This window comes from Myotis myotis, unplaced genomic scaffold, assembly GCF_014108235.1.
Source record: "Myotis myotis isolate mMyoMyo1 unplaced genomic scaffold, mMyoMyo1.p scaffold_m19_p_12, whole genome shotgun sequence".
NCBI lineage: Eukaryota > Metazoa > Chordata > Mammalia > Chiroptera > Vespertilionidae > Myotis > Myotis myotis.
The window spans coordinates 39,630,357-39,646,081 of NW_023416316.1; the positions used below are offsets into that span (position 1 = coordinate 39,630,357).

The following is a 15,725-nucleotide window of genomic DNA, read 5'->3' on the forward strand; positions in this document are numbered from 1 at the left end:
GCTGATGATCATACCTGAAGCTTCAGAAATATTTGTCACTTATTTGCTTTGCATTTATTGACGACTACTCCTACTCATAGGAGAGCAGAAAACCTGTGCAAGTGTAGATCAAGGGCACTCATTCGCCTCCAGCAAAGCTTCACATCAGGCCATGGTGCTGATCATGTTGGCTGGATACTTGACACGCAAGTGAAATTGTTTATGATATAAAATGCTCATGGTCGGCCACTGTTTGCCTAACATCCAGCACGCTTGTCATCGCATTCTCTTTTAGAATGAGCTACTAATATTTCTTTTTAAGTAATTATTCCTGTTTTCACAATTTTGGTGATAAAAAAAAAATGTATAGTAACTCCTAACATTCATTGCTTAGCCAAAGGTAGAAATCTGCTAAATTACGTAGAGTAAACCTAACATACTGGAACTGACTCTTCAGATAATGAGCCAAGAGGGTTTAAGGATTTAATTGATGAGTAGAAGGGAATTAACAATGGGCTACATACTGCCTTTCAATGGCATTATAAAGAAAGGAGGAGGGGCAAGAACAAACGGAGGTTACACAGCAAAGCACAGATGTGGGTGGGGACTGTTTTCTTTTCCCTTCAGTGGCTCTTTTAGGCTACACTGACTAATACTGAAAACCGCTTTTAATACTAAAGCGTGACGTGACAAATAATTGCTGGGGATAAAAGTAAATGCCATTAAAGTAAGTGCGATGACAGGTGTAAAAGTGAAACTGATCAGGTAGCTATTTTCTCCAAATCTGAATGAGCTCAGCATAGAAATGCACAGCCTGCGAGTGTCATCCTTCTGTAACTATGTTTACAAGGCATTTGCTATTTCATCATCATTTGCGTTATGTTCACACATTGAGCTTTGGCCCCTTCCCTCTAAAAAGGAACATTTCAAACCCTGTGCAGTAAAAATGGTAGCAAATTTGACTTTCATGTACCAAATTGTGTTCGGCTTAATTAAAAAATTATGACCTTGAAAAATGTTAGCCCTAGAATAAAAATCCAAGAAATGCTAGTCCTGGCATTTAAAAAATGAATACTTTTATATCTAATAGTTTCATTTAATGTAAAAGTTTTGTTATATAATTAAATCAATTAAAATATGATTATTATTTACATGTCAATATAAGCAAATTATTTATATAAGGAGCATCTTTATAAAAATCAATGTAACACAGTAAGTTAAAATAAATAACAAATTATTAAATATTTATTAACTGCTGATTTTAGGCATGGAACAGTAAGGAATGTGTTATAGCTTATACTAGAGACAGAAATATACATATTCACTGCAAAAAGAGATCATTATCAGCATAGTCTTGCACAGCTATAAAACTGGATTTAGGAGTCAGAGATAGGATCACATTTTGTAGAATGGATTTCATGCTGTGTTTCCTGTCTTGTAAAACAGGGTCTATGATGCTTAACTATAGCAGTATTAGCTTTAGTGCCTAGAGCTCAGTAGACTCTTAACCAGTTAACTGCCACGTGTCCCAAACGGAAACCATCCCCATTTCTTCCATATGCACTGGGATATGTATGAATTTAGATACCATAATTTTCTTTACAAACCCAGAGATGTCATAACAAGTCTGATTTTAAAATTGGGCGACCAAAATTGATAGCAGGGTTTGCGGCTATAGACTCGCGTGGTGTGTGGGGAAGGCCCACTTTGCCTCTGTAGACGCTTATGGCGTACAACGGGTTAACTATCAAGCGGGATTAGTCTGGCCAGGGTTTAGGTAGGTTGTGATATTTCAGCTGGGTCTTAAAGAATATATGGGACTTTGAAGGTAAAAGGGGTATGCTGGTAGAATGTTCTAGGCAAGAATTGCAAAAGCAAAGGTGAAGCGTTGGGCCAGATAGAGTAGAAAAAAATGTAAACGGAGGTTTGAGTAGGTGAGGTGGGGCCCAAAATATTGGGCCTTGAACATCAGAAAGAGGAGTTTGGCCTTAGGATTATAGACAAAAGAAGGGCCGTTGCAAATGTATGAAAAGGAAGGTGATAAGATAAAAATATTTGCAGAAGATTAGCCTGGTAGAAACAGGCAAGGCCGTATGGGGAGAGAAGAGAATGAATGGATTTGTGAAGGCTAGCAACAATATGAGAGAATCATGGCCTAAAATAATACAGAGTGGTGAAAACTGAAAGGAAGGATTAAAATATATTACAACTGCTGAGAGTTCTTTTAAGGTTGTTTTGACTGCTACAACTACAATAGCAATTGCTCCCATTTAATGAACTGTTAGCATAATGTGTGTTACATAGAAAATGTGATTCAAGTGTTACCTTATTTAATCTTCAAAACAACTCTGTGAGGTAACATCCCCATTTCAAAGATAAGAAAACTAAAGCTTAGCAAAGTCACATCACAATACATTTCACTTCAGCATATTTTTTTACATTTTGCAATATATTGCAGTGCTTGTTCTGTTGTATATTTATCCCAGTCTGTTGGAATTTTCAAAACAGCAATCTCTTTACATCAGCATTTTATCATTAGCAGCCTGATGATAAGAATGCTACAGAATAGAGAATTTAGCAGATCTTTATATGGTTGGATGGATGGAGGGATGGATGGATGATGGATGGATGACTCAAAGCTTACATAGCTAATATGTGAGGAACCAGTGTTCACATGTATGGGTTATTTTGTTTCAAAGCTATATGTTAACTACCATTACTTTATTTCTGTTCCTACAAGATAAAATATAAGATGTGAGAAAAGTAGAGCATGATTCAAAGGACATGACCAAAAGAACATCCTTATTTATAGCAGCATTTTCCAGGGATGTATTTTCCTTATGGCTGAGTTACTTGTCTTAAAGCAAGATTTTTCCATGTCCCTCTGAGAGGCCAGAATGTCTACAATAAACCATATTTGGCTAAGGCTGATGGCAGGACACTGAGCAGAAGGGTCTAAATGAAAGCTGTGTCACAGAGACCTGTTTAAACATGTCACAGCATATATTTTATAAGCTGTGGTGTCCACATATCATGCTGGCAATTTCAGGGTCTTGTGGTTTCCTTTTTCATTTTTTCAACAGTGCCCTCCAAATATAACTTGGAAAAGGTTAGAGTCTATGGCATCAAACAATGTCCAGATATAAGCAATCATTGTGATGAACTGAATACCTAAAATAGGACGGTATATATGTTTCTCAGGAAGGGAAAATAGTAATGCATATATTTTATTATAAATACTCATCATTCTCTCAGGTTAGACCCTGAGATATACAACTGTATGATGTAGAATAGTGAAAGAATGTTTGCTTGTACTCTGTAAATATCATCTTAATCAGACCAGATTGCACTTCTAAAAGTTCCCTCTCACCCCAAATCATCTTAGTGTGGTGATAAATACTGCAAAAATCCTTTGTTTTTATTTTAATTTGCAAGCTTATAAGTTTAGGCTTCTTAATTGAATATAGCCTAAGGCAGGAGATATTAATTTGAAGTCCATGCCTCTCAAGGGAGTAATGTCATCTTTGAATGAGGTTTAATTTTAATTATGGGAAACTTTAAAAAATGTGGAAATAGGGCCCTGGCCAGGTTTCTCAGTTGGTTAGAGCATCATCCCTATACACGAAGGTTGTGGGTTCGATTCCCAGTCAGCACACATACAACAATCAACCAATGAATGCAAAAATAAGTGAAACAGCAAATCAATTATTCCTCTCTATATATAAAATTAATAAATAATTTTTAATGTAGAATAATTTTCCCCTCAGATTCTCAAAAAAGTATGTCTCTTGCAGAAAGATGCAACCTGTTGGCCGGAAACATAGCTATGATTGTGGAGCTTATGTAGCTCCATGTAGTGGCCAGCCCTATATACAAAAAAAAAGAGAAAAAACAATCTATGTTTTTAAGGTGTTTACAGCTGGTTTGATGGAGAAAAGGGAAAAAAAAGAAACACATGAAGTGGTAATGGCAGAGGTGGAGACTTTGTAGTTTGTATATTCTGGTAGAAGCTCAGAAGAGGTATGAACTGGAACCTGTAGGGAATGGAGTGGCCGTGGAAAAGTGTGTAACGAGGTGGACTAGGAAGGAACAGGAATATTAAACCCAGGTCAGAAAATAAGAATGAGAGTGAAGGCAATGTGGGTGAAGGCGAGAAGGCTAGATTGGATGTGGCATTACTTATTTGCTTGAAGTAATGCAATTGTTTTGTTTTGTTTTCAAAACGAAAGGAAGAAAGAAAGAGGGAGGGTGGAGAGAGAGGAAGAGAAAGAGAAAGAAAGAAAAGAAATTAACTATTTACATACTTAGGGATTCAAAAGGATCTTTTTGTACCCAGTTGAGAAATGAGAGTGGGAAATGAGCAGTTGTCACATGCGACCCTCTCTATGCCGTCTTCACTACCTGTATACCTGTATGTCTTTTCTCTGCTGCACAAAAGGAATGAGCAATATGTTTATAAAGTTTCCTCTTCAACTGCAAAATAAAGTTCTTATTCACCCTTCAATACAGGGTTGGGGAATGTCTGGCCCGGGGGCTTATAAGGCCCTTAAAATCATTTGGTCTGGCCCTGCCAAGGCATTAGGGGTAAGTTAATTAAATGTTGGACCAAATATAACAGGATCATTTTTAAGTTGATAATTTTGTATGGCCTGCAAATGATGTTATAAATATGCAAATGGCCCTTGGCAGAAAAAAGGTTCCCCACCCCTGGTTTAATAGGTTCTTCATGAGAGAACACACAGACTGTAGAGTCCCAGAGATTAAAGGGGATAATCACCATTTTAGATCTTGAACTTTTCCTGGAGCTCTGGGTAACCAAGCCACCAAAGCACTGTGAGACCTTGTGAAGAGCAAAGGCTCTACAGTCAGGCAGTCTCCATGTAAAACTCAGTTTGGCCACTTTTAGCTATGTACCTTGGGCAACTTTTTCTCTTTGCTTCAGTTTCTTCATCTGTAAAATGGGGAACATATTTGTTTCATAAAATTATTGAGAATGAAATGAGTTAATATGTGTGAGGTAATTAGAACCTTCCTTGACATAGGGCAAGTACTCAAATGACAGCAACTCTTAAAATATTATAATATTTATGCCCTACAAAATCAAGCATGAACTATATGTGGGGAACTCATCATTCTAAAGATCAGGCAGCAGGTATAATTCCAATGTACAGAAGTTGATACAATGTGATAGAGTTTGAGCTGATGAAGACACTCTGGGGCTGCTTGTGAGGCACCTTAGTCTGTTTTATAGGGTTACTAGAGGCCCAGTGCATGGATTCGTGCATCAATGGGGTCCTCAGCCTGGCGCCTTCTTGCAGTCCGGGACCCCTCAGGGGAGGTCGGACTGCCGGTTTCGGCCTGATCCCAGCAGGTCAAGGCAAGGGGCCACACTAGTGCACAAATCTGTGCACTGAGCTTCTAGTATGCATATAAGATCTTTGGTTAATCTCTTCCCACCCTCCCCTCTCCCCACTTCCTTCTGAGATTCATCAGTCTGTTCCATGTTTCCATGCCTGTGCGTTGAGCGTCTTCCCCCTGGTGGAAGCATCATAGCTACCAGTCGAACAGTTGAACAGTCGCTTAGGCTTTTATATATATAGACTAGAGGCCCAGTACACAAAAATTTGTGCACTTGGAGGGGGGGGAGGGTCCCTCAGCCCAGCCTGTGCCCTCTCACAGTCTGGGACCCCTTGGGGGATGACCACCTGCTGGCTTAGGTCCGCTCCCCGGGGGATTGGGCCTAAGCTGGCAATCAGACATCCCTTTGGCAGCCTGGGAGCCCTCAGGGGATGTCTACTTGCCAGCAGGAAGCAGGCCTAAGCTGCAGTCAGACATCCTTAGCACTGCTGAGGAGGCGGGAGAGGCTCCCACCACCACCACTGTACTAGCAGCCATCAGCCTTGCTTGTGGCTGAGCAGAGCTCCCCCTGTGGGGGCACACTGACCACCAGAGGGCAGCTCCTGCATTGAGCGTCTGCCCCCTGGTGGTCAGTGTGTGTCATAGTGACCAGTCATTCCCAGTCCTTCTGCTGTTAGGGTCAGTTTGCATATTACCCTTTTATTATATAGGATAGAGGCCTGGTGCATGGGTGGGGACTGGCTGGTTTGCCCTGAAGGGTGTCCTGGATCAGGGTGGGGGTCCCGCTTGGGTGCCTGGCCAGCCTGGGTGAGGGGCTGATGGCTGTTTGCAGGCTGGTCAAGCGCTTGTCCCAGTGGGGACCCTCACCCCATGGAGGTTTGGCCAGCCTGGGTGAGGGGCTGATGGCTGTTTCCAGGCTGGCCAAGGCCGCCGGCAATGGAAGCTCCCAGCCTCTCCTTTTTTTCTTTTTTCTTTTTTATTCTGGGATTTATTTACCTTCTGTAATTGAAACTTTGTAGCCTTGAGAGGAGCTCAGAGCCAGCCAGGGCGGGTGGGAGGGAAGCTTGGCGTCCTCCATTGCCAGGGGCAACCCAAGCCTCCTGCTCGCTCCAGCTCCGTGGCTGCCGGCTGCCATCTTGGTTGGGTTAATTTGCTTATAGTCACTCTGATTGACTGGTGGGTGTGGCTTAAGGCATAGTGAAGGTACGGTCAATTTGCATGTTTATCTTTTATTAGTGTAGATTGCCACCAGATTTGCTAATATGTTTAACCTACTGAATTGAATTGCCTTTGACTTGCAGGAGGATGTTAACAAAGCAGTGAAGGCTGCACGACAGGCTTTTCAGATTGGCTCTCCCTGGCGTACTATGGATGCTTCGGACAGAGGACGGCTACTGTACAAATTGGCAGATTTAATTGAAAGAGATCGTCTGCTGCTGGCTGTGAGTACTCACCAAACCAGGCAGCTAGTGAGATCTGTAGAAAGCATCCATTGTTTGGATTGCAAGTTGTTTTGATTTTGGTGATCACTACACGCTCTCTACAAAGAAATCAAAGAGACTTTCTACCAGCTCTCATATAGGAAAATTACCATTGAGTTTGTTTTTAGATTGAAATCTGTACTCCAGTTCTGGATGATGTTAACTTCTACTCCAAGAGTAGATTCTACAGTCTAAACTTTGGCAAACCCCAAGTTAAACCAAATTAAATAAATTTCTTTCCTTCATTCTGGAATTTCTGAGTGATTAATAAGGTACCATGTAGTGTGGATATTCTGGATAAATATACTGGATTTCTCTAACCTATTTGACCACTGTCCTCTTTGAGTAGAAAATCTTATAGAGTTTTTTAAAGGTGCCTAAAATATTTCTAAATCTTATTTTTCCTTAATCTATCCCTCTAAGACACTTAATAAATGACTCCTTTTTCCCTTCCTGAAATGAATATGCTTATAATGGTATTGATTAAATTATGTGTTTTATACAGGTGAAAAAGTGAAGAATAAAGAAAAAATCCAATTATTCATGTGTTTATAAAAATTATGATTTTATGTATACTACCTTTTAAAAAACATTTTAACATTTAGATGAGTAAGCACATAAAATGGATGGGGGAGATTACTTCCTTATTTTCTTCTCAATTGGGTGTTACAGTGAAGCCAATTTAATGCAAACCAGTATAAGATCAGGTTCCAGAGTAAATATTTATTACTTTTAGACTACTAACTGACAGTAACAAAGAGGCCTACATTTGTTTAAAAAGTCAACATTAGCAATTATAGTTCCTCAAAACACCATTTATTACTCAAAGATTCAAAAGATATATAATTATGCAATTAGAAGTTATATAGAATAAAACTACATTAATCAAAATGTCCTGTAGGAGGAAAGAATTTGCCAAAATTGGCTTCTCTTATTTATCTGATCTGTGGATTATAGAGAGTTGACTGTTTTCCTCATCATAAGATCCTCAGTGGAAAAATAGAATAGGCATACAAAAGTTATGTGTAATTAAATTTTGAGATGGTGTGCAATATAAGGCAGAGACAGATTATATATGAAGAAACGCTTTAATAGCTTATCACATGTACTTTCCTGCCCCAGAGAACATTAAATTCCAAAGGAAGGGAGGAAAAGAGGAGAGAGGTCATCTGATAATGCTAGGACACTAGACTAGAAAATGTTGAACTTTGCAGTCTGACCATTAAAACAGTAATTAGGAGCCCGGCCAGTGTGGTTCAGTGGTTGAACATTGACCCATGAACCAGGAGGTCACGGTTCAATTCTTAGTCAGGGCACATGCCCGGGTTGTGAGCTCGATCCCCAAGGCGGGGCATGCAGGAGGCAGTCGATCAATGATTCTCTCTCATCATTGATGTTTCTACCTTTCTTTCCCTCTCCCTTTCTCTCTCTGAAAATCAACAAAAACATTTAAAAATACACATACACAATAATTATGATAATAGTGGCAAAACTAGGAGTTTCACAATTAAAAATTCTGCTGAAGAAACTCATAGATGAAAGATCCAGGGGCCTGTTAACTTTGTGTGAAGTGATTGCTTCTATCCAGATGGAATTCAAAAATTAAAAATAATTATTGCAGCATTATTAATAGCCACTGACACAAAATTGCCAGCCGCATTTGTATTATACAAGTGAACCCTGTATAATATGTTGGAACCCTGAACTGTCTAAGGAGACTGGTTGTGCGTGTATCAAATTGTGACCACTTCCTAGCAAGTTGGTGAGTTGGAGGACATTCGGAATGGGACAGAAGGAGCAGGAGGGTTTAGAAACCAGAATCTTATTAACCTTTCTATCTAGATCTTGCTATGTGGCCTTAAGCAAATCAAAGCAAGTCATCTTAACTCCATTTCCAGTCTCCTTTTTAAGGAGGTTAAACAAGATGACTGCTATTTCCAGAATTTACTAGTGCATCATTATTCAAAATATTAACTATATATTTTCAATCTAAAAATTTACAGAGGTCTAGATTTGAGGTTTGATCTTTTTTATTTTTTTCCAGACAATGGAGGCAATGAATGGTGGAAAACTATTTTCCAATGCATATCTGATGGATTTAGGAGGCTGCATAAAGACATTACGCTACTGTGCAGGGTGGGCTGACAAGATCCAGGGCCGAACAATACCTATTGGTAAGTAGCTCTGAGGAGATTTCTGTAGAGATGAATAATTCCAAACACCCCCTTTAAAGATGTCAACCAAATAAGGCAAATTTATTGTCTTCTCGACTTTGAGACAATGCAGTTCTGAACCTGGAAGTTCAGCTACAATTCATCATTTGGCTTTTAAAATTGTTTCAGCATAATCCGTGCAGAAGATAACACTACAGATGTTGTAGAAAATATTAAAGTGAGACCATTATTATGCTTGAATTACTGACTTAAGGCAATTTTCTTTCTAAGGGCCCAAACTTTTCAAAGAGGGTCACTGTAATTATTTATGCAGGTTTTATTCCTAGAGGCACTTATACCCTTTCTAAATTGTAATTATTTAAGCCACTTTGCATATCATGTGTGAGTCACTTTATGATCGTCTGTGCCTGGTCTCACTTAGTTTAGCTACATCAGATTACTTAAACCAGTTCACACGTGGGACTGTTTTTATAGCCTGATTTAAGAATTTGTATGAGTGAATATTTTGTGTGTTAGTATTTTAGTAGAGTATGCACATGATGGGATAGGAATATTTAAAAAGCATCATTTTGGAAGACATTATGGATAGAATTTGATTCATATAAACTTACTGACTATAGAAATACAGCGCCCTCCAGGACTGGCCCTGATGGGCATTTCCAATGTAATTAGAGCATCCAGCAGGTTAGAAGTGAGAGCCAGGAAGTTAAAAGGGGAGAGCGAGAGCCTGGTGATACCAAGAAATGTGGCTATTTTAGAAACTCTTACTTAACCCTTTGACAAAATGGGAGGAGTCTGTTAAAGTTACCATGGATTTTGATAAGGAGCCTTTTTGCTATGAGAGCCAGGGAGTTTTCGTGGGAACTAGGCCAGAGAACGCACAGCACAATGTAACCTCAGGACAACCACATCAAACTCGGAGGCATATGAAGAAGTCAAGTCCAGGTTGAAAAGAAATGTACTTTGGACATTTTTTTTTTCCATGGATTAAGAGAGTTTGCTTTTATTGTTTGGTAGGCAAAAACAAAACAGAACATTTTAGAACATGCCAGTATGAAAGATTTATTGCTCTTAAGAAGATTTTTTTTTTTTTTAAATTCTGCTACTTTTCAATTTTACTATTGTTTAAATTATATTATTTAATATTTTTTCCATCATTACTGGTAGAACTTAGAGCTTCCAGCCACAGAACTTTAATAGTTCTTTTCTTAGTCACACGCCTTTTACTTCCTTTCTCATGAAAGAAAGGAAACTTGGAGAATAAGAATGCTTTAGAAAACAGCCCTCCTGTATGGTGAGAGAGAGAATGAAATATCTTTCAGATCTATTCCAATTTTGCATTTTTGCTTTGGCCTAGTTCAGTTTTATGGTTTCTCTCATCTCAAATTGCTATGTAAGACTCAAATGTGGAATCTAATGTACAAAATAAACTGCTGGAAAAATAGATCCAGAGACATCGAAGCATAGAACAGACTATGAAACCTCAGGGAAGGCAGCGGTGGGAAGAGATCAAAGAACTTGTATGCATGTATGCATAACCAATAGACACAGATAATAGGGGGGTGAAGGCCTGGGGCAGACAGTGGGGGTGGGCTAGAAGGGGTCAATGGGGCGTGTAATGCTTTCAGTAATAAAGATTTAATTTTAAAAATTGCTGTTTGAAAGCTCAAATTTTTATCTTGCAAATAGTTGGAGATATCTTGTTTTATTATTGCTGTCTGTACCTTCCTCCCACATCAGCCCCAAATTACCATTTCATGGATGTCAGTCACATTATATATAAACTAGAGGCGTGGTGCACAAAAATTTGTGCACTCGGGGGGGAGGGAGCCTGTGCCCTCTCGCAGTCTGGGACCCCTTGGGGGATGACCACCTGCTGGCTTAGGCCCGCTCCCTAGGGGATTGGGCCTAACATGGCAATCAGACATCCCTCTGGCAGCCCGGCAGCCCTCAGGGGATGCCCACTTGCCAGTGGGGAGCAGGCCTAAACTGCAGTTGAACATCCTTAGCGCTGCTGAGGAGGCAGGAGAGGCTCCCACCACCACTGCTGTACTGGCAGCCATCAGCCTGGCTTGTGGCTGAACAGAGCTCCTCCCATGTGAGAGTGTCCTGACCACTAGAGGGCAGCTCCTGCATTGAGCGCCTGCCCCCTGGTGGTCAGTGTGTGTCATAGTGACCAGTCATTCCCAGTCCTTCTGCTGTTAGGGTCAGTTTGAATATTACCCTTTTATTATATAGGATAGAGGCCTGGTGCATGGTTGGGGGCCAGCTGGTTTGCCCTGAAGGGTGTCCCGGATCAGGGTGGGGGTCCCATTTGGGTGCCTGGCCAGCCTGGATGAGGGGATGATGGCTGTTTGCAGCTAGTCACACCCCCTTCAGGTTGGGGGTCCCCACTGGGGTGCCTGGCCAGTCTGAGTGAGGGGCTGAGGGCCGTTTTCAGGCTGGCGGGTGACTGAAGCTCCCAACTCTCCTTTTTTTCTTTTTCTTTTCTTTTTTATATATTTTATTGATTTTTTACAGAGAGGAAGGGAGAGGGATAGAGAGTCAGAAACATTGATGAGAGAGAAACATTGACCAGCTGCCTCCTGCACAGCCCCCACTGGGGATGTGCCTGCAACCAAGGTACATGCCCTTGACCAGAATCAAACCTGGGACCTTTCAGTCCACAAGCCAACACTCTATCCACTGAGCCAAACTGGTTACAGCTCTTTTTTTTTTTTTTTTTTAATTCTGGGATTTATTTACCTTCTATGACTGTCACTGTAACTGAGAGCCAGCTTTAGCTCTGAGGCTCGGCTCCAGCTCTGAGGCCTTGGCTGCTGAAAGCAGGTATCTGGGTTTGTTTGGGTTCTATAATCAAAACTCTGTTGCAGCTCCAGCTCTGAGGCCCGGCTGGATGAAAGCAGGTTTCTGGGGTTTGTTTAGCTTCTATAATTGCAACAATGTTTCTTAGAGTGCAGCTCAGAGGCCAGCAGTGGCAGGCAGGGAACCTTGGCTTCCTCCATCACTGGAACAAGCAAGCCTCCTATTCGCTTCAGCTGCCTGGCTGCCAGCCGCCATCTTGATTGGCAGTTAATTTGCATATCGCCCTGATTAGCCAATGGGAAGCGTGTCAGAGGTACGGTTAATTACTATGTTTGTCTATTATTTGATAGGATGATAATGTGTTTTATTTTCTAGATGGAGACTTTTTTACTTATACAAGACATGAGCCTATTGGTGTGTGTGGCCAAATCATTCCTGTAAGTTGGTGTCCTATTTAATTTTCAATCTTAAAAAGAAAATGAGTTCTAATTGTATTTCATTTGGTAATGAGGCTTTCTCCAGCACAAATGGATGCTTAGATGTTTGCCAAATGTGTGACAAATGTAACTGTTGAACTTGTGTCCCCCTGTGACTGAATTCCTTGGAAATGAATTACATAATCCAGAAATCCGTCTATATCCTGCATATCTCTTGAGAGTGTTTCAATATTACAGCGTCAACAGATCTTGATCTTTTACTCAATGGTTTGTTTTTAAAAATGCTGTATTATATACTCTTTTTGAGACTTTGTTTTTAAAAAGCAGAATTATATACTCTTTTCAAATCCTGAGTGAATTTTTTAAGATAAAATGGAAGAAACTGTTGGAGCACTGTATGGAATATAGCCTCACTTTACATAAGAAGCTTTGATACTTCAAATTCCGGATAGAGAAGGTAGTATTTTAAAGCAGAATTATGAAGATTTTCTTTTAAGCCCCACAAATAGGAAACTATCTAATTAGATTGCATTTTAACTCTCATATTTTAAAAAGGCCAAATAAAACGATGGTAAAATGTCCCAAAGTTCCTAAAGGAGGAAGTAGCAATGACTTATCTTCTGCTTCAATGAGATTGAAATGTATTCGTATCAACATTGAATGAAATTTCTTCTTAGTTCAAAAATTCCAATAAAATCCATAACACAACACAATCTCAAATACAAATAATAGCTAATATTTACTGCCCGCCTGTGATGAACCAAGTGTGTTAAGCACTTGGCCCACTTTCTTCATGAATCTCCAGGACAGCTTTCTGAGATAGAGAAGACTTGCATCAACATGTACAGGTGATGAACTCATGCTGAGAGAGCATGCAACTCGTCTGAATTCACGTGGCCCATTGGTGGTTGAGCTAAGATGTGAACCAAGCTCTCAGCCTTCAGACCCTAGACTTATTTGCCTTGAACAAGATATTTGTCTTAGAAATAAATGCTACTAATTAATGTTATTGGGTAAATAGTTATAATAGATGATCTGCATACAGAGAGAGGAATAATCACATTTTGAAACACTTACATATAACTTATAGTATGTTTAATAGTAATGCTTGATTTCCAAACCATGCAGTGGCTTTTGTTTTTTTCCTGGTAGAAAAAGCTCAGGATAACAGCACTTGATATGTTGTGGCCCCCTCTTGCTCCTCTTCTGTGTCCAGTTTTTTCCCCACCTTCTTAGCATTTATGAGTTGCTTTTAGCAAATAATTTACTTAGAATACTCCTGATTAAACAAACCTACTACAATAACTATTTAACATCTACAGGAAGTGTATAATGTAGAAGTCAGATTAGTGACTGTGACTTTCAGCAATTCAAAGACTCTATTGTTTCCTATTGCCTTCTAGTGGAATTTCCCGTTGGTTATGTTCATTTGGAAAATAGGGCCTGCCCTCAGCTGCGGAAACACAGTGGTTGTCAAACCGGCAGAGCAAACTCCTCTCACTGCTCTTCACGTGGCATCTTTAATAAAAGAGGTAAGTTTCCTAAATCAAAATATGCACAAGACTCAGGAGTCCTGCCTTGCAATAGGAAGACCTCATTTGCTGCTACTGTAAACTGCATTGCTTGCCAATGGCTCCTGTCCAGTGCAGACACATTTAGCATGGCAGCCGGCTGGCAGTTCCGCGGGCAGTCAACCAAAATGAACCTCTGCCCAAAGGGAGCCAGGGAGCCAGACTCAGAGGCTTCATGTGAAACAGTTGCCTCATGATCACTTTTTTGTTTGTTATCCCAACTCTCATGAATGAAAAATTTATATTAAAATTGGTACAATTTTCATTAAAATGTTGAAATATATGTTGGTTTATAACTGCCATTAATGGTCTGGAGTTTCTGCAAATTGTCTAACTAGTTCATCCGAAGGTTGGAGGCCTCTGTGCCAATATGCTTGCTTGTCATGTTGAGCCACATTATTTTTAAACACATCTACTCACAAGGGGATCTGTTGACATCCTCTTTTCTATTGTGGCTTCCTCTAAATGTACCTTCTTGGTCACTAGAAACATAAATTTAGGAATACTGAACCCATATTTTAAAAAGACTCTTCACTTCAAATTTTAAAAAGTGAAAAGAGAAAGCAGATGGAGGGTAGAGGAACTAGGTGAAAAAAAAGGTGAAGGGATTAAGAAATACAGATTAGTAATTGAAAAAACAGTCTCAGGGATGTACAGCACAGCATAGGGAATATAGTCAATAATATTGCAATAACTGTATGGTGCTGTGGGTACTTGAAATATGGGGGGAATCACTTTGTAATGTATATGATTACCTAACCATTATGCTGTACACTTGAAACTAATCAAAAATAATATTGAATGTAAACTGTAATTGAAAAATAAAATTGAAAACGAGGCATTGTGATATAAATAACATGAAATTTTAATGTGCACGTGTCGGTTGCAACACTGTTTTCTACCTGGTAATTATTTAACTAGGAATAAAATCAATCTGTGAACCTTAATCATGAATGGATGATAGTTCTTATCTAACATTGTACTTATCACATAATGCCAATGGGAATTTGTAACCCAGTTGTTATGCCCTGAACAATCAACAGGTAGAAACTAAAATGTGGGATCCCTTTAGCTGTTTATTTTTGCTTTCCTTCTATGTGAGTAATTTACCAGACACTTCTATACAGATTATCCTTTTGTATTGCTATTACGCAGTTTGAGACAGCCATCACTGGAGCAATGATCTATAAAAGTCAAACATGGACTTACCCTGAGAAGAAATGTTCCCTCAACAATGCAACCGGCCCTTGAGGTTACTTTAGTGGGCTAACAAGTGAAATAACAATAGTGATGATAATAGCGAAACCACTTCAGTGGATCTTGTTTGCTATGGAAGCTCATAAAGTTAACACAGAGTGGCAGCTTCGATCCCATGTTCTCATTTCTGTCATAACTGTTTTACTTTGCATCTTTTAGGCAGGCTTTCCTCCTGGAGTTGTGAATATTGTCCCTGGTTATGGGCCGACTGCAGGGGCTGCCATTTCTTCTCACATGGACGTAGACAAAGTGGCCTTCACTGGATCTACTGAGGTAACATCATTTCCTTAGGCCAGTCGTTAAGAAGGTCTGCATCTCCAGCTGTCAGAAGTGTGTTTTATGTAACTGTTTTTAAGCCGACATTTCCTTAAAACAAAAGTTCCTTTTTAATGATTTGTTCCTTATTCTAACCTTCAAGCATGTTTATAGAATATAAGCAGATGTGGTTGAGATGAAACAAAATACCTATTACCAACTCAGAAGGAGTGAAGCGAGCTGCTTTCAGTGTTCTCATTCCTTTCCCTGATGAGAAATATGACCAGTTGTTAGACCTTGGCATTTGGTTAGGTCTAGTTTATGATAGAAAATATAAATTAGGCTACAGTGATTTGTATGAATAAATGTAATTTTACCCTGTAGATTATAAACCTTAAACAGCAGAGC

General features: G+C 39.7%; 1 protein-coding gene across 1 annotated transcript in view; it reads left to right on the plus strand.

Annotated features, from left to right (window-relative positions):
- Window positions 1-15,725, plus strand: part of ALDH1A1 (aldehyde dehydrogenase 1 family member A1) — a 47,375-nt gene that overhangs the window by 15,952 nt on the left and 15,698 nt on the right. The window contains exons 3-7 of the mRNA XM_036330834.1: window positions 6,639-6,779; window positions 8,863-8,992; window positions 12,173-12,234; window positions 13,638-13,766; window positions 15,222-15,335. Coding sequence (XP_036186727.1) covers window positions 6,639-6,779; window positions 8,863-8,992; window positions 12,173-12,234; window positions 13,638-13,766; window positions 15,222-15,335 — 576 coding nt within the window. The remainder of the gene's footprint in view (window positions 1-6,638; window positions 6,780-8,862; window positions 8,993-12,172; window positions 12,235-13,637; window positions 13,767-15,221; window positions 15,336-15,725) is intronic.